The sequence below is a fragment of the Triturus cristatus genome, chromosome 2_2 (assembly GCF_964204655.1).
Source record: "Triturus cristatus chromosome 2_2, aTriCri1.1, whole genome shotgun sequence".
In the NCBI taxonomy this organism is placed as follows: Eukaryota; Metazoa; Chordata; class Amphibia; order Caudata; family Salamandridae; genus Triturus; species Triturus cristatus.
The window spans coordinates 58,681,498-58,701,280 of record NC_140582.1 but is presented as its reverse complement, the minus strand read 5'-3'; the positions used below and the strand labels follow the sequence as shown (position 1 = coordinate 58,701,280).

The window sequence follows — 19,783 nt, the reverse complement described above, 5'->3', positions numbered from 1 at the left end:
TCAACATACACATAAAAGCATTTTTTACCCACCTCAGCTGCATATTCCAGTTTATGGTACCCCTTTTGTATTACACTATTAGTGAAGAATATATTGTATTTATTCACTACTATTGTAATAAAAAAAGTTGCAGAAAATAAAGAGTGGAGCCCCAGCGGCCCCTGTGTTCCTGCCACTGAATTTACCACCGCTGACGCCAGGGGTCTCAAAGGCATTGCTCGGGGCAAGCAAAGAGTCGCAGCTGCGACCCCTGGTGACCCGTAAATGACGCCCATGCTGCCCTTTTCAGTACTGAATAAAATATTTTTAAAAAACTGTGAAGATCTCAATTTTTTGGGGTTAATGTGTGCAATGCATCAAATGCATCTATGAATGAACACGTAGTTTTTGAAGTTTCATTGTTTTCTTGAGATGTTAAACAGTGCTTCGTGCATTGTACTGCAAGCTCTCCCAGGAGGTGGAATGCATGGATCCTTCAACGCGTCCTAATCCTAATCCCTCTCAGATCTCGTCAGTGTCTTAACTCGTCACATGGGAGCGCGCCCAAAGCTCCTCGCTCCAGCCTCTTGTAAACAAACAGGAGGGCTCTGCTGGCTTCAGGGAGGGAGCCTCGTGCCTGAGAGAAGGGACCTGGCTGGTGGTCGCGCGCCCTTGGAGAATGTCTGCTGTGCTTTCATACTCCCGATAGGGACTGCAAAGTTTGCAGTCTCACCCTTCTGGGAACTGTTCGCGTGACACTGGTCACCAACGTGAACAAAACATCTCTGGATAGGAGGGCAGGATTTTGTGGCTTGGACACCTCTCCCCTCCCCTGTGGATGGTCTCTGGCTCTGAAAAGAAAAAAGGTAAGTCAATTGATAATGATGATTAATGTTGCTTCTCTGCGCTACATCTCACTGAGGTGCAGAGCACCAGGACACTCATTGGAATAACAGTATGCTTTAGAAATGCCTTTTACATTACATTACATATTCCTTCTACCGCACTACCTCACTAAGGGCCCTAGCAGAAACCATTTTTGACTGCTGCTGTTTTACCTGCTTGGTGCTAAGTAAAGCTGTGCTTGGTGCAAGCAATATACCATTGTATTAAGAAATCAGATTTGTGGGGTTGGTTTTGTGTGACGCGACTACTGGTGCATGTTTGTTATTTTGTTGGTTTTTTCTGGAGTTTTATATAGCACGAACTCTGACTGGAAGATATTAGATAACTGAGCGCTTTACATGAGCACCAGTTTACACAGGGACACATTCTTTTTTGGTCGGCAGGGGGCGATCAAGTGATCTGCCCAGAATCACAGGATGCTGAGGTCGTTGCCGAGACTTGAATCTGGTTCCTCAACTTCGAGGTCGACCGCTCAAGCCATTAGGCCCCCAATGTTATGTTGCAGTGTGCAGCTGTTATGATGGGCATTTGTTTGTGCTGGTGTGTTTTCGCGTTTCGTTGTTGCATTGTTATTGCTGAGCTGTACCGTCGTTGTTGTGTTCTCTTTTAAATGCTTTGTTGTGTTGGGCCTTGATATGTTTTGTTGTCAATCTAAGTTGCGTTCTTTTGTTGTGCTGTGTAACTACTTTGGATATGTCAACACATGTTGCTACCTTTTCAACCAAAAGCAGTACATTCCTTTAAAGTTGCTTTGCCAATGTGAAAGGTGGTGAAAAAACACTGCTCTTTAACATAGCAGTCAGCCCGAATCTTCGGAAGAGATCTGTCTTAAATTAGCACTTTCAGTGCTCACTTTATGTGAGATGGCCCTGTACCTTAACTTAGCACTTCAAGAGCTCATTTAAGTGGTGTAGCCTCTACAGTGTCTTTGTAGTACTGGATTTATAACAGTGCTGCAAATTAGAAGGCAACTTCATGTGAAAGCACAAATATGATTGTTTTGACTTTTCAATTTTCTATGGTTATTTGAACACTCACACATACAACTTAGAGTACAACACACACCATGTAGCTCGGGCCATGTTGGTGCTAATAAATGCCAATCTTTATAAGCACTGCCTTAGCATACACCCAGAGGACTGTTTAGGGTGCATGAGTCCCAGACCCAATATTCAATATTCAAGGGCAGGGGTCATGGCACACCCCTACTCCTTCCTACAAAACCTGATAATTGTACAAAATAGCCAAACATATACCTGCTGATATTTTTTTGTTATTTCATACTTGTTCTGTTAGTTGCACAGAAGGAACTCACCTATAAATCAGCACGCCCTTCTGCTTCGAGCTTGCGTTGTCAGCAGGAACCTCGATTCACCTCTGTTCCAGGGATAGCAACATTGGCTTATGCACTCTTTGACAACCCGAAGACCTCACACAGCAGACCCTTTGTGCCACCACTAGCTCTTTAACAGACTTCTATGTTTTGCTGAAGAGCTACAGAAAACGCATACAACAGAAACCTCAAACAAAGCATTAAGCAGCGCTTAATTTGTGCCGGTGGCTGCAGGTGGTGGGCACTTTGCAAAACAATCATTTTTGGGGACCGGGACTTATTCTTCATGAGCAGACTTTGGCCCAGAGCAGAAGAGAGCAATATCGAGAGGTGAAAAAGAAGTAGAGAGTGTAAATGGTAAAACAGTGACAAATTGAGGCCAGGGGCGTAACACAGGCCCCCGCAGCCCGCGCCCCGCGGAGCGGGGGTCCCAAGCTCCAGGGGCCCCCTCAGCACAGCACTCTTGCCGGAGAGCTCTTGATTGAGCCAGGAGGCGGCCCCTTACCGTTCGTTGCAGGGAGGCCCGCTCAATATTCGTTACGCCAGTGATTGAGGCAGGAAGGATGGAAAAGCATCTGAAAGAAAACGTGACAGGAAGCGTAGAAAGAGGCAAGATGTGGAATAAAGGGAGGTGCCGGAGATCTGCAGCATGGGTGGAATAAAGACTAGGGGGTGATTTACAAGCCCATTGCGTCACTTTTCTCATGTTAAAAGTGACGCAAAAGTGGCGCAAGGGGCTTGTAAGTCTGCCCCCTAGGAGTTCTGGGGAATCTGCAGCCCTGGCATTTGGCAGCACCCCAGTGGGCTGCTGGGGAAACCTTTGAGCCCTGTGTTTACTATTATACACATTCATCACTGATTCTGGTATCTTAGCTCACTTCCTTTTTCAGCTGCTGCTCTGGGACCAGGGGTGACAAAAGCAAAAAGAACAATTGATGGACAGAATGCTGAGACCAGGGGTAGCAAGCGCAAATCCAGGGGTATGAAAAGCAAACATCAGTGCGTAGGGTTTTGATCTTACGTTCATCGTGCTTCTATTCTTGACCCTTTCATTATTTTATTTATAACCATAGAAATCATGCCACTGCCCCATTTCTCTAATGGCCTCCTGCAGGTTGAGGTCGAATAGAACATATTTGCAGGGTCTGATTTTGATTTCCAGTCGAGTTTTTTCTACCTAGGCAGAGTCATTGCATAACTTGTAGGGGCAATCTGGTGGCATCAAAGGTGACAGCCCAGGCTTGCCATTTCCAGATCTGCTTTGTACTTGAACCTCTGGGGGGCATATTCAGAAAGGTGCTTTCGAGTATCTGAACTAGTACTCCTGTCGTACATTGTACAGACTCTTACATGTCTTTTGAAATTGACCTGAAAATATCTACAATTAGAATACAATGGGAATAGTCCAGGAATATACATTTAAAATTAATGCAGTTTTACAAATAGAATTAGTACAGTTTTACAAACTTGGCAGTGGACGGTTTTAGGGCTGGATCATAAAGGCATGTTAGAGTACGTAAAAGAGTATTCCTGTAGTACTTGCTACTTCCTGTACTCATAAATGCTTTCCTGATTTGGACCTATTGTGTGTTTGTAGACAGACCAAGTAAAAACAGGGGCTTTACTGTGGATCCTGTGATGATTTCCCCTGTACTGAATTTGTAAGTAGGCCAGGATATCTCTTGTACCATGGTGATAAAACCGGTTTATGTTTTAGTGCCACGTTGCTAAATTTCAAGCATGGTAGCGACTTCCCTTCATGTTTTCCTTTTCCTTATTTCATATTTTCCTGCTAGTTTTTTACATTTTCAACATAGGGTACTCACCCTCCCCCGACTACCTCAATATGTTTTGTGTACAGTGTAGAGGAAGGGCACATAGCCAATCAGTCTCTCTCTATGCAGTGGCCCGCCTAAAGTGCTTTTAGTTCTGCTTATGGTGTAAACTGACACACTCTTCATTTTAGGAATGGGGAATAACAGGGATTTCACCTTTACAGATATTGAAGGATACTTTTGCATTGGCCATTTTGCCATGGGAGCCAGTATGGGCAGATTCTGTACCTTAAAGCGTGATTGTAGGAAGGAATTATTAACTCTTTTGTTGGGTTAGGTAGGTATTTGACTCATGAACAGGAAATGTGGGAGGTGTCCAAGGTACTGTTGGGAGTGCTGTAGTCAACATCAATTATTCGTGGGAGTGCTGGTAGGTAGAATATTGAAAAAAAGTGCCACACCAAAAAGTGATTTTTAAGTCGCTGAATGTGTGAAGCATCTTCATCGTTTATATATACACACACACACACACACACACAGATATATACGCAAACATATATACATGTATATGAATATATATATATATATTTTTTAAAAAAAATTATATATTCTCTTTTTTGCTTGTCACAACAGGTCACCACGGGTCAAACGAGTGCATACTAGGCAACACAACGTGGCTATGCTCTACATGCGCTATTATTTACTAAGCATTTGTATGTATGTAGGTCAAAACTGGGCTAATATTGTTTACAACGTAAAATTGCGGGCTAAGCTTTCTTACAGATAAAGCAGATTAACCATAGTAGTGAATCATCACAATGCACAACTCATGAGTCACATCTCAATGCCTAATCCGCCCAACACAATGCCAGGGTTCAGTTTTAATAGATGCCAAGTCGTGCAGAATGCATTACTATGCCCAAGCACAAAACTAGCAGCGAGCATTTTATAGCCACACCAATAAGTAGTTTTTGTCTGAAATGTTAAAAAAATAAAACAAGCATTGGCAAAGTGAGTAGGGCTGGCTTTAATGTGCTAACGCATTATTCATATTTTGACTCTAATTGCCCTTTGATCCTGTATAGTGCTTCGTCTAACTTTGCGATATATAAATACCATGTTCCACATTCGTTTAAGTACTGACATTCACAAATACTGTTACACGTGTTAAATGCTGTTTATCACATGACAGCCTGCCCTGTTGGCTCTTCCAGTGCTGGGAAAAGTTGCAAAAAGGACTTGTTTTCTGCCTATAACGCAGAGACGTTTTAATGCATGGGCAAAGTGGGCTCTGGCCCAGGGCCCCAGCCTTTCAGGGGGCCCCCTGACAGAGTCAACTCCGTTCTCCAGAGTTTTGCCCTAATGACCTTGAATATTTCTTAAACAGATTGTTTTAAATACTGTTTTCCTTTAATCTATTTTTATGAACCTGATGTGTAAGTCTAGTACAGGCATTTTGCAGAGAAATGTTGTTTTTATGTTTCATGCAATATACATAAAAAAAGTTTCTTTTACATCAAAAAAAGGCCTAACATATAAGAAATGGGATGGCGTCACAGAGAATATTTGCAGTAATATTGGTGAGCTAATGCTGTGTTACAATGTTGAAAATACACATAACCATCCCTGAATATTAGATGTAAACGTATTTAGGGCCTTATTTATGAGAAGTGATGCATCGCTGTGTGAAAACAGGGATGCATCACTTCTTAGTGCGCCCTCCTTGCGACATGATGGATGCGTAATATTTACTGTATGACGCATCATGTCGCAAGGAGTTACAGATACGTCAGTATTTCTGATGTATTTGTAGGCGCAAAAGAGATGCATTGCTGGGATGTGTCTGAAAATAGACGCAACTCCAGCAATGTGTCCTTTCACATGGGGCAAGCCCCATGTGAAAGGGCCTGCATTAGTCTTACGCCTGCTGTGAGGCAGGTGTAAGATAATGATGCAATGGGGTCCTAGAAGTGGCGCACTGAGTTCTCCTAGATTTCAATGCGCCACTTCTACGAGGCTTTTTGCGGGGGGACACCCAACCTGCATACATTATACCTGGCGCAGGTATAATGTGATGCTGGGGTTTACAAAGTGACGCATCTACCTAGATGCGTCACTTTGTAAATAGGGCGCAACATGGCACATTTTTGGGTCTCGCCTGAGCCAGCGCTAGCGCTGCTCTGGCGAGACATTTAGTAGCTGCTTCAAAAGTGCTACCTTGCCGGCCACCAGCTTGCTATTACGCTCACAAGCACGCGCGACGTGCACAGCACTTTTCTCTGTCGCGCGCGCACCACACGCGTTTTTTTTATTTCATTTTTTGCGAGCACAGAGCGCGTCATCGCGATCACTTTCGCTTTCACCGTGATCGCGATTACTTTCGCGGCCGCGCGGCGTTACTTTTACAGCCGTGCGGCCAATGCTTGTTTAGCTTTGACGTCTTGTGCAGAGAATACATAGACTCTGATTTAACTTTATCCTTGTGATCGTTTCTTAATAGTTAAGTTCATCCTGATTGCTGGCACCTTCCTTTTACTCTTCTCACTGTTTACAGTTTTCAAGCGGTTCCCCAAGCGGCTGTGGAGGAGGAGGTAACATCTCCATTGACTCAGCTCCAGCCACTCACAAACTCTAGTAATGGCAGTGCACTAGGCAAACTTTTATCTTCAAAACTGTTTTCGCTGACATGACAGGAGCAGTTTCGGCAATAACCGAGTGCCGGCTGGTCCACTATACCATTGCAGCAAGATGAACCCGGCACTGTTTTTTAAATTTTCCATTGTCAAACTCTCAAAGCGGAGGATTGTCTTTGGAAAATGAAAAATCATTGTCACTGGTGCTAAGAGATAAAATTCAGCGCATAGGGAACATTGCTGTATTTTTTACTGCCCTGTACATTTGCTGTGTTTGGCGCTCCAGACAGGAAGTACAAAGGCAGACATACCACCCCACTTTCAGTATCCACACAGTCTGAGATACACATTTTCATGGATTTACCAATGATATAAATATATTTTTTGTGGGTGCTCTATGTTGTTTCTGAAGACGTCACTGAATGGTGGCATACAAATGGTATACAAAGAGGAAAATAAATATTTCTTTCATGAACAAAAGAAAAAACAACAAGCATTGGCATAGCCAATAGGTCTCGCCTTTGGGACCTTATAAGTGCTTAGCCATGCAACAGTTGATGTTGTTGCACCACGGATATTGTGCTGCATAACTAAATATCCCAAAAGCGAGACCTATTGGCTATGCCAATGCTGGTTTACGCTGCCGGTGCTTCACAAAAAGTGACACACCGTCGGCATAAAAGTGAAGCAAGGCCTCATAAATAAGGCCCTTAGAATTTGGACGAGTGTTCCTATGCACTGTCAGGGACCTAATGAAATGAAATGAAATGGTGTATTTAATAAAGTGCGCAGCTACTCAGACTAGAGTGTCCTGGCGCGTGACCGCGGGTGGAAAACATTCGTAAAAGACCCATCAGTTATTAAAAAGGCAGATTTTTAAGTTCTTCCTGAAAGTGAGTAGGTCTGTGGTTAGTCTCAGAGACTCAGGGAGTCTATTCCACAATTTTGCACCTAGAAAGCTGAGGGCTCTGCCTCCAGTGCGGGCACAGCATATTTTAGGCACGATGGCCAGGTTGGCATTGGAAGATCCTAGGGTTTCTATATGTTGTGTAGCAATTAACACACTTATTTAGGTAGCCGGCTCCTAAGCCATGGAAAGCTTCGAAGAAGATGGTCATTGCTTTGAAGTCGATCTGTTCTTTTATGCAGAGCCAGTGTAGAGACTTAAGAATAGGGATCATACTAGATCTGGGTTTAGGTCTCAGGATGGCTCTGGTCGCCGCGTATTGTACCACTTGTAGGCGCTGGATAAGGGATTTGGGAAAACCGAGGTACAAGCTGTTGACATAGTCAAGCTTTGATGTCACCAGAGCCTGCATCACGATCTTTCTGCTCTCAAGCAGTAACAGTGGCAGGAATTTGTTTTGCATCCAGAGTATGCCAAAGCAAGTGCCAGTTAGATTTTGGATTTGAAAGCGCATGGAGAGTGTCTTGTCTATGACAATTCCTAAGGTTTTGACTTTCTCCTTTTTCCCGGGCAGGGGCGGCAGATCTTTTGGCCACCAAGAGCTCCAGTCACGCGTTTCTGGTTTACCAAAGAAAACAACTTCAGTTTTGTCAGGATTTAACTTCAGTTGATTGATCTTAAGCCAGTTAAAAACCTTTGTGAGGCAAGACCTAATCATTGCCCCGTCAAAGTTGGTTTATTTTTCACATGAAAAAATCAGCTAGTGTCATCAGCATAGGAAGTTATTTTGGCGCCCTCTTCCCCTATCAGAAATGCAGGGGGGAATAGATATATATTAAAAAGAGTAGGACTGAGAATGGAGCCCTAAGGGACACCTACATTCATGGCTGGAACCGGGGATGAGAAAGGGGGGAGCCAGATTTCCTGAGATCTATTTGCCAAGAAGGATGACATCCATGTTAAGGCGGTCCCCCCCGGGCTGTGGTTAGAGAGTCTCTCCAGGAGCCTCACATGTGGGAACGTATCGAAGGCCACTGACAGATCAAGCAGTATCAGAACAGCCTTGCCTCCCTGGTCCAGCTTACCCTTGAGAAATTCAGTCTCTTCCAGTAGAGCGAACTCTGTACTGTAGTTAGCCCTAAAACCGGATTGGGACTCATGAAGGAGCTGCCCATCTTCAATGTGTTTTTGGAGGGCCTTGTTTACATGCTTCTCTAATACTTTGGAGAGGGCCGTAAGACGGGAGATTGGCCTGTAGTTGGCAGGCTTTGCCGGTTCGGCTTTAGCCTTTATCATCAGTGGAAGAATCTTGGCATTCTTCCATAATTTCGGCATGCTGCCTGAGGAGAGGGAAGCATTAAAGAGCTGGTTTACTGTGGGTTTATGGTGGGAGCTAATAGGTTCAGGATATTCGCTGGACATGGGTCGGTAGGAGAGCCAAACTTAATGCTTTGGAGAAGGGTCAGTGACTCTTCAAGCTGAAACTCAGGGAAAGTTAGTAAAGATGGAGGATCCAAGAGGTGAAATTTGCTATTAGAACTAAGGTAGAAGATCAGTTCTTCCTCTGAGATGTTAGTAAAGGCTTGTTGGATCACAGAGATCTTTTTGTGGAAGAATTGAGCTATTTGTTTAGACCATTCTTCCGTGCATGGCCCTTCCTTTGTGCTGGCTTTCGGGGCGGTAAAGGAGTTAACTATGCAAAAGATTTCCTTACTCTTATTTAGGCATTTTCTATCTTGGTTTGAAAGAAGTTTTTCTTGGCTGCCTTCACGAGAATGTAATGAGCTTTTAAGGTGTCTTTATACAGCTTCCTGTCCTCAGGTAGATAGGATTTACGCCATTTCCGTTCTATTTTTCTACAATTTCTTTTGCTAGATCTGAGGCAATCGTTAAAGCATGGAGATGGTGGGGCCAACCTCTTTGAGGAGCGGGAAACAACCGGTACAGCTGCACCAATGTTGGTTCAGAGCCATGAATCTATTGAGAGGGCGTCCAAGTCGGGGCAGCCAGACAGCTCCGGTGAGGAACGACCGAGGGCATCTGCTAACATCGGGATGGATATTTTATGGAACGTTCTGTAATTAGGGACCCTCTGCCCTGCGTTAGCCCGAGGGGCTGTGTCAGAGTTGGGAATGATGAATTTTAATAGGAGGTGGTCAGACCAGGTAATGGGAAGAGGTAGGCTTACTGATATGTCAAAGTTGTGAAAGATTTGGTCTAGGGTATGGTCCTTCTCCTGGGTGGCCGAAAAATAGATGAAAACATGTTGCAGGTCTGCAGCGTCTCCATCAAGGAAATTGTTCGAGGGTATTTTCCATTGTCCATATGTATATAGAAATCTCCCAGAATAAGCCAGTTATTGTACTTTAAGTCCAGGGAGGTGGTGGCTGTATGAAGCGTGGTAATAAAATTTCCATTTGCACCGGGAGGTCTGTAAATCAGAAAACTAGCTATGCTATGATGGGGAAATAAGGTACAGCGGAAGCCTAAGGACTCTGCGCCCTCAAAGTTTTCCATCGGGATGGGAGAGCAGTCTAGTAATTGATTGTAAATTATTATGACACCGCCCCCCACTTCCCACTCAGTCGGTCCCTCCTAAGGATTTTATAATTCATAGTGATTGCTGAGGTGATAGTAGGGTTGGAGGCTTCAGACAGCGATGTCTCAGTGAGAAATGAAACATCAGGCTGTTTGTCTAAAAGTAGGTCATAAATGTGTGGTTCATGCTTTTGCATAGAGTGACAATTTAAAAGGGTGGCCTTTAAGTCCTCTGTTTTCTTATTGTTTTTACACTTAGTGTTGCGTGGGAGGTTCTTGGGTGCGAGTTTCCTGTACTGGAGGAGAGACCAGTTTCACTTATTGCATCGGATCAGCAGCTGTACACTGACATAATGGTAGCCGCTAAGCAGTATTTCCCTATTGTAATATAGTGGAAGAAGCTCACCGGAGGGGAGCTGGGCAGCATGGCTGGCGCCGGACGTTGACGGGACACTGACGGGAGCAGACAGGCTTGCCTTTGGCGCGCCAGAAGCGGAGCCACTGGTCGCGTCCGTTTGCATCGGGAATATATAGGCTAATGCCTATGATGCAAACTGGATCGCTAACGCAGCTGAGGAAGCGGAAACTGCGTGGCGGAAGTGAGGAGCCTGATAGTAGCCCCAGCCCTCCACGCAATCGGTGTATCAGCCGCGGCGGACCAGGACTGGAGGAAAAGTGAGATGTGAATCGAAGCAGCGAAGGAGGTGTAGGCAAACAGAATAAACTAAAGTGCAAGTGCGCATAGGTAGGAGAAATTGTTAACTCTCAGACTCCACGAACTGTTGGTGCAGTAGCTACTTGACCCTTTCCCCCAAAGTGGCTGGACTCTTGGCAGTTGTTTCTTTTGTGTGACGACTGCTCTTTCCCCCCTCTCTTCTCCCCTGCCCCTGCCCCTGATCTCCCTCTTGCCCCCTCTCCCTTGTCCTCCCTAGCAATATCGGATGTGAATATCACCTGGCACACTTTACCAAGATATAATAAGGTTTCATCACAACGGCAACTGTTTTGTTGTTTTGAGTTCGGTTTCAAGGGGTGGATTGGAGTGGGTGGGTTAAAATGGATATCAGACATAATACCCTTCAGGCATTCACCACATAAGTTCATTACATAATATGGATACTATGTAAAGTTTGAACATACGCAATCATCAACATCAGATTATGCACTGTCACAGCTGTACCTCGGACATCACTTCATATCTAATTAGTAATTACCACCTGTTTAAATATGCAATTATCCATGTAATGTTTTATCTGAAATGCCTAATAAAATTTGTTTTTAAAAAATGGTAGGAGAAATTGTTTAAAAGCACAGAGTAATTCAGCCACACGTATACTATTTAAAAAGTATTAAAAACGTAGTAGCAGGGCAGGAAACACTAAATCCTACTGCAGTCAGCTGCGTGCGTCCGTTTACATCGAGAATATATAGGCTAATGCCTATGATGTGAACTGGATCGCTGACGCAGCTGAGGAAGCGGAAACGGCATGGAAAACAGGGGCTCAAATTGGACCATAAATTTAAAGCTGTTCTGAACAGGGGCCCCCAAAATATTTTTGGCCCAGGGCCCCCAAAATCCTTAAGATGTCCCTGCTATAACGCATTTATGAGATAAATATTTGAATGTAACAGACAGCATGGTGATTGAGTGTACTTTTCGAAAGTGAAGTAGTTCCTAATCCAGTTCAATAAAAGCACTGCTGGAAGGCGGAATGATACACTAATTAGCCAACATCATAAGACGAAACAGTAATACTTCTCTGGGTGGAGCAAAAGACGTCTCTGGGTATATAGTAAACAACTGGTAACAATGCGTGTTGCAGAGAGCTGCACTGTTAGCCTGAAAAGAGGAAAACCACTGCCAACCAGCTTGCAGCACAGGGCATATGTGGGACTCACAGGCAACAATGCCTTCATATTCTGTTTTTTCAGTGTTTAATTTGAAGCAGTGATTGCCAGTGGGAGCCACTGGGACTTATTTTAGTCATTAATCTAGAGCAAGATAGGAAAAACACTCAAACTGGGAAGACAGAGAGAGAGAATGATGGAAAAACCCCACAAAGAGAGAAAGCAGGAACCTGCAAGAGTGAGATAAAGGGGCAGGGAGTGTCTGATAGTGGATTAAAGCGGCATGAGGGGGATTTAAGACCATATAGCATTGGTATTTGCAGGGGCGATCGTCGGCCCACTGCCTTCAGCACTGCAAAAAAGGGAAAAAAAAATATAATAAGTCAATGTTATTATTAATTTAATTTCCTGTGCTGCGGCAGCTTTGCGGGCGGGACGGGGTTGCTCTGCTCACAGAGCAGGCCAGGGGAGGAGTAGTTTGCCCACTCCAAGTGAGCATGAATATTTGGCCAGCCCTCTTGGGTTGGCCAAACACTCATGCGTACTTTGCATGTTCTCCATCCAGGCTGCATTACAGCCTGGGTGGAGAACACGCCTCAGGCTCTCATTCCCTGGCTGAGCGCAGAACCACGGCGCTCAGACCAATCACAACTCTGCATTGCAGCATTGTGATTGGTCAGGGGAGCCTGGGTGGGTGCTTCCTGTTAAGCAGAATGAAGGAAGAGGACGCAGAGGACTAAGGAGATGTGGCAGAAGGCAGGCAGGTTAGTGTTTTTTTTTTTTAACCTTAACCCCGCCCCACTAATGCTATTTAGGAGCAACCGCCACTGGGTATTCGTCAAACTGACATTTGATTGTACCAGCCACTGGCTTCTAAGCAGAACTTTGTGCTTTGCACTCATTCTTTCATAAATTAAGCATTGTGTTTCTGTGGTGCTCATAAAGCAGTAGAACCTAACTCAATTATGCACTCCCTTAGACTTGCCTTGCAACTTCAAAAACTCAGAACCGACTTCTGAAATACTCTTTGCGACACCTGCATACATTGTTGCAACCCTAATGAGTCATGAGCCCTTTGACTGCAATACCCCCCAACCCCCCGACTGTTCTAGATACAACATCATAATATAAAGGGGTGTCATCATCAATAAGGCAGGCTTACTGGCTTTGTCAGGGTATAATCACATCATTAAAGCAGAGAACATGTTACACTTCATCATTACAACACAATCAAAATGAATGGGGGCAGTACCAATAAGCAATACGTCTTATAAACCGCCATTGAAGTCAATGATGGTAATACCAACGTTAAATAACTTTCATAATAACGTCAATCCTTGCATTACTAACCATCAACATTGTCACTAAATCATTGATTTAAGTAACACACGTTCAGAGTCTTTCTTTTATCCTCATTATGCTGCTACTGCAGCTTTACTACCAACCAGCAGGGGCCCCTGCATTCCAGAACCCAAGAACAGATGTTCCAGCTCCAGGAGTGATTGGTAATAGGGGTAAGCCTCTACTGGGGTCATAATTATAATGCCCCCAGAGACTTAGGGTAACATGTTAGTAGCTATGCTTGGGGGGATCTTCCACTTCTTGTATCCCCTAAGATATCATAAATGTTTTTGGTGCCCCTTCCTATTCTTGGGGCCATAATGAAAAAGCTACTCATTAATTATGCATGCCTGGAGCCATGGAGTGCCCCATAATCTTGTGGGGGCTTTTGGGGTGCTAAATGGGCCCGGGCAAGCACCATGCTGAGGGAAAATGCAGATTCAGGTCCTCATGAAAACTACTGGGTTTAAGGCAGTGTGACCTCTGCCACCCACTGTGCGCCATGCTGCATTTTGAAATGTCTTATGGGTTTAAAAGTACCTGCTGCAGAGTTCTTAGTGCAGTGAACAATCTTCAGTCTTTAATAAAAATGTAATGATAACACTGGTGATTAATGTACTTGCTGAAGAGATCTGTGCCTTGTCTACTTGCAGTGTTGGCCCATCATAACTTATTCTAGAGAGTTAAAGTGCCTATTTCAAAGCATGACATGTAATATATTCTTTTTACTGCAGACAACCCAACCACAGTTACATTTTAAATCTTGACATTGTGATTGCTTTATCTACTTGTATGATTAATTGTCTCTGTATGTGTGTTCGATGTACAGCACTCTGACACTATACATTGGGATGAGAAGTGCTATAAAAGAAATTAAATAAATGTGAGGGGGCTATGGAGAGATGTGGGACACCCATGGAGGGTGGTAGTGAGGACATCTGTGGAAAAGAAGTTCAAGGGGAGGAAGCGCCAACAAAGATTGTCTTTCCAGGAACAACTAGCGCTAAAGCTGGCCTGGGTTAAAAGACACAGAAAAAAAAAATATTTGTAATTATTTATAGATTATAAAAACTGAGGCTCTGGAACATGGTGCCCTGGTGCTAAACCCAAGGAAACACTATGAAAAGATTAGAGCATGGTTCGTCAGGACTCAATATCAGATGTATCTCCCCCATGCTACTACGGGAATCTATCACCCTTCAGGTATATTACCCTTTAGAGCAATATCACTCTGAGAAGGGGAAGTCAAAACCAGGTGGCTGCATTTCAACTGGATGATGATATAGTTGAAGTATTTAAAACATTTTGTATTTCATGCGATTTGTTGTGATGCAAGCAAATGCATGTGGATAAATGAATGATTTGATTATTTTTTTACTCATAGTGCACATCATGTACTAACTCTTCTGGACATTAAGAACGAAGACCAACAGTGGCGCTGCGAAACACGTTAATTAATTGATGTTACTAGCCCATTCAGAGACCATGCATGTAAATTGAGGCTAGCAAAACACTTCTCCGGCTTGCCTTTTGGTACCGCTAATATCTGTAACAAATTGGGTTATTAGTTGCAAAGGATGTGAATGCTTCACAAGTAATAGGCCACAATTGTCTTTTTCCTGGAAACCAAGCTTGACTCTCTCAGAGTAGCGAATCAGAGCAGTCCAAGGCCTAATCAGGGCAGGTAGCGTGGACTAGTAAGCCCAGTTCACTGGTCTGCAACAAAACCACTAAATAATTCATTGTGTAGTCAGTGCCCTTTCTTTTGAAAGGGAAAAGTACTTTTATTACAAAAGGAGATGTGACTGTTCAGGTTGGTGGGGCCTGAGTTGTGTAGTGCCTTGAATGTGTGTGTGAAAAGTTTAAATTGAGTACGTTTGTGTATCAGGAGCCAGAAGAGCTCCCAGAGGTGTGGGAGGTTGAGGATGAGTCTGGCTGCCAAGTTCTGAATGGTTTGTAGTCTTCTAGTGAGGTACTAGGGGACACCAGTGTGGAGGGTGATTCCATAGTCTAACTTGCTGGTGGATAGGATGTGAGTGACAGTTTTTCAAATGTTGCTTGTGAGTCATTTAGAGATCTTTCTCAGCACCTTCAGAGTGTGGAACAAGGGATGCAGTGACGGCATTGAGTTGTGCAGTCATGCTCATTATGCTGTAGATGATTATTCCAAGGTTCCTGGTGTGGGTTCTGAGTATGATTGTGTGTCCAAGTTCAGCCGGCCACCAGTTGGTGTCTTATGGTGAGGTGTTCTTGTTGAAGATCACAACTTCTGTATTGTCTATGTTGAGCTTGAGACAGCTGGCTTTCATCCAGTTAGTGATTTCAGTCATGCAGGTGGTAAACTTGTTTCTTGTTTTGGGGGTCTTTCCCGAAAGGGAAGGTATGAGTTGCATGCCACCAGCAATAGGAGAGGATGATGTTGGCCAGATGGATCACGTATGCGTTAAAGAGTGTGGGGCTGACTGATGAACCTTGAGGCACTCTGCAGATGAGTTTGCAAGCTTGGTATATGCATGTTGTAACCCACCATTGACATCAATGATACCAACATTCAATAATATTCATAATAATATCTAACCTTGCATTGTTGACCACCAACATTGTCAACAAAGCATTGATTTAAGTAATGAGTTCAGAGTCTTTCATTTATTCTCATTATGCTTCTTCTGCAGTTTTAGAATCACCCAACAGATGGCTCTGCACTCCAGAACTCCAGCTTCAGGAGTGCTTGGTAATAGTGGTAAGCCTCTCCTATGGTAATAATTGCAATGGCATCAGAGACTCAGGGTGATATTTGAGGGGATATCCTCTGGTGGCTACTGCTTTCCCTGCATTCCCCAAACAGTGTATCAAAACTGTTGGTGGTGTCCCTGCCCATCCTTGAGGGCATTATGAAAAAGTCGCTCGTGCATGGTGCATGCACGGGGCCATGGAGTGCCCTATAAGCTTCAGGGGTTTATGAGGAGCTCCATAGCCCCAGGCATGCATAATAAATGAGTGGCGTTTTCTGCTCTTTTATTAATTGTGGCTTTGCACCGCATCTCCGTGTCTTTTATTTTGGGTGCCCCAGTCCAACTCGGGGCACCCCAACTTCCTTTTCCATTGTTGGCTGCAAAGAAAGCCCAAGACCCCGTCCAGATCCTGCCATGGCATACCCATTTTATACCGTGTGAAGTCGGCATCTTGATCTTGCTCTCCCACTTGCTGGGATCCAAGTGTGAGTGGGAACAGGCTGGACTGTGGTTTCCACTGCAGGTGGGAAACATGCTGCTGAGGGTGCCCATCCCCAACTCCGGGCAGCAGCATATCCAGCCATTGTGTCCATAGCCCAGAGGATGGAGTCCCTGTGATAGGCTCTCTAATGCACTGACCCTTTGGGAAATGGGGGTGCCCATGGGCGTACTGACTCTGTGGTCGGGCCCAACACATGCCCTCTCTCCAAAGTAAATTTATAAACAAAAATATAGAGTGTTGCATTGTTCCCTGGGACGTTGGCATTCCCCAGAAAAGTATTTCTTCATTGCAATGGAGTGCTTCGCACTTCTTTGCACACTTAGGGGCCAATATATTTCCTGGAGGACGGTCTGTTGCAATTTACTCCATCTCCCTGGTGGAAGGACTACCCGCTAGATTTATAAATGACCGCCAAGGTGGAGGTCATTCATAAATTATCGGCAGCAACCTGTCAATGCATTGCACTGTTAGGTGCAGGGCTATGTCAACAGGATTTAATTTTGCCCCTAGCAGTGTTCCTTTTTTGAAAACAAAAATAAAAAAATCCCAAAACAGCATTCTCTTTTCGAAAATAAAAGAATGCCGCCCTCTCTGTCCATCATTTGTTCTTTTTGCTTTTCCCATGAACAGCAGGGTCAAGACTGATTTGCATATGGCTGGGTCCAAACTTAGGTGGCGTCGTGAGCAAAAGATCAATGGATTAAACCCAGATCTTTGTGACAGGGTGAGAGTTTGCATTGTTCAGCATTCTGTCCATCATTTGTTCCTTTTGCTTTTGTCACCCTAAGTGGGAAGGGTATGCCCAGACATGGGTCCCGTGCTCACTGCGCCACTGGATTCAAGCTAGCCTGGCTGACGAGGGGTGATGCACCAAAACCAGTCCCAGGATGCTTGTTTCAGGCTGGACTGTTTCCACGAGGAGCAGGGTCAAGACTGATTTGCATATGGCTGGGTCGAAACTGGGGAGGTGTGGTGAAAAAACAGAACGACGGATTAAACCCAGATCTTTGTGACTGGGGGGTGAATGTTTGCATTGTTCAGCATTCCTTCCATCATTTCTTCCTTTTGCTTTTGTGGCCCTTTCCACGAGAGTCATTTCCCATGGCGAGAGGGACATTTTTTCTTTTTTGCTGTCTCTCAACACCAGGTGATGGTTGCAGACAGTAAATAAATGACTATTTGTCCATCCATTCTTTTTAGGCGGACTGACATGAGGCCAAATCTCCGACAGCCCTCACTCTGTCAAGCCATTGAAGTCCAGTTTGGCCATGGAGGTGATGGAGTAATCACTGTTGGGGCCAAGCTTAACGTCTCCTTACATCAAAATTGGGCAAGTGGACCAGTGTGTTGGGGGAGGAAACTCCGTTGCGATTGGGATGGAGTTCCCACTCTGCCAACAGATAAATCAGGCCCTTTAAATGGAGATATCTCTGGGCCTGCAGGGCTGACTTTGACTATTTGGGGCTTTTGTTTTTATCTTGGTGAGTAGTCACTATGAACATTTTCAGCAGGCCTACTGGCCTCCAAAGGGTGCTTTCGATTAGGAGCTGAGTTTCCTAGCTCAGTGTACCAGACCTGTCTTCCTTAAGGCCTTCCACAGTCCCTTTGTAGCCATCCAACGAAACACCCTCCAAGCCGCATGTCCCAAGTCCCACATCCTCCCTTCCAGGGCACCTATGTGTTAGGGTCAAGGCTCATTCCACGGAAGTCTAAGGGGAACCACCCAGGGTTGCTCAACAGGTTCATCCCCCAACTGTTCCTCAAGGGGCAAATTGGGGTCAACGCCACTGGTCCATTGTAGCCCTGGCGGTCAGCTGAAGTCAAAGTCCATCCTTGCATGAGCATCAGGTTTCTTCTTCTTGCAACTGAGAACATTTTTGCCGTTATTGTTCCCAGGTCCAGTGTCTTCATTTCTCTCTCCCTTGTGCATGAGCATTTTATAGGTGGTATATCTAGAAGCTATGCACCCCTGGCCGAACCTAGGATGCAACATAATCACTCCACCCGTCTCAACTCTCCTGCACAGCATCCTGGTACAATCCAACATGGTGGATTTAAGTGGTCTGTAGAAAGAGCTTTTCTAAGAGCTACAGTTCTCCCAGCTGAAACAACTGCCTGATCCCTTCCCACCACAACTTCAAAGTTGAGCCCTTTATGTGCTGGTTCCAGAGGTCTGGCCCTCCTCCTTAGTTTCTGTGGGCCTGAGCTGTCTTAGCTCAAACGCAGTATGACAAGCTAATTAACAGATGCAGATATGTTCCCCACCCTTCCTTTCCCAGGAACTGGGCCAAGCACTGCTAATTGCTCTATTGTGTGCCTAGTCCTTTGATTCCCCTGATGGGAAACAGTTAAGTTAATTTAGCCCAACAGGAGGACAAAGGCTTGGAATCTGATTATAAGCTGATCTGAGGAAATATGACAATTCGTAAAGTGTCATAAGGAATGTAGATATGATGTAAGGAACTGTAAATCTACACCCGAGGTGCACATTTACTCCTAAACAGGTACCAATATCCATGCACACAGCAAACACTGTGACAGAGCAATGCTTCAAAATGGTGCTTAGAGCACAAAGAATATTTCACAATGACCTTGGACAGAAAGTTGAAAACACTCAATAAGGTCGCATTAGGGATTGAAAGGGTGGGGGATTGTGGTGAGATTGCAATAGCTAGGAGGGGAAGAAAGTAATGTGTGCCTCTAATGAGGGAAGATAGTAAAACGTGGAAAAAGGTTTGTACTTTGTTTTATAGAGATTGTATAGAATGCCAAAAAAATCACTCAAAGTTATGTGAAAAGCAGGTACTGCATTTTGTTCTATTTTCATCATGACATACATCCATTTTAGATGCAAGAATACACATCTCAGTAGAAAAAACGTAAAATCATAAAATCATGCATGATGCGAACAACTGCTGCTTGCATTGCGTTGTTGTTGTGCTCCTGTGATAGAATTCTTACCCAAACAAAATAGTGGTGTAAATGCGTAATCTCAGACATTTTGCCTTAAAAGCGGAATGTGAAATGCCAACAATTACATGAGATCATGCCAACGTAAACACAGTTTTGCTTTGGACTAGAAGTTAGGCACTCTTAATTGCTGGAGTATGAACGACGTTAAAAACATTGAACAATACGTGGGGAAAAAGACACAATTACTGGCACAACAAATAATTCTGGCTTTCTATTAGTGAAGGTGCTTGATGATAGGTGGGTGAGCTCTTGTAAGTGTTTTTGTAGAGTTGTGTAGATGAGTTAGTTTTTGAAGCAAAGAGTTATGTAAAATGTG

General features: G+C 44.3%; 1 protein-coding gene across 1 annotated transcript in view; it reads left to right on the top strand.

The window, feature by feature from the left end:
• Positions 1 to 264: 264 nt before the first annotated feature.
• Positions 265 to 19,783, top strand: part of PPEF2 (protein phosphatase with EF-hand domain 2) — a 356,454-nt gene continuing 336,935 nt past the window's right edge. Inside the window, exons 1-2 of the mRNA XM_085643039.1 lie at positions 265 to 288; positions 627 to 845. Of these exons, the coding sequence (XP_085499165.1) occupies positions 265 to 288; positions 627 to 845 (243 nt within the window). The remainder of the gene's footprint in view (positions 289 to 626; positions 846 to 19,783) is intronic.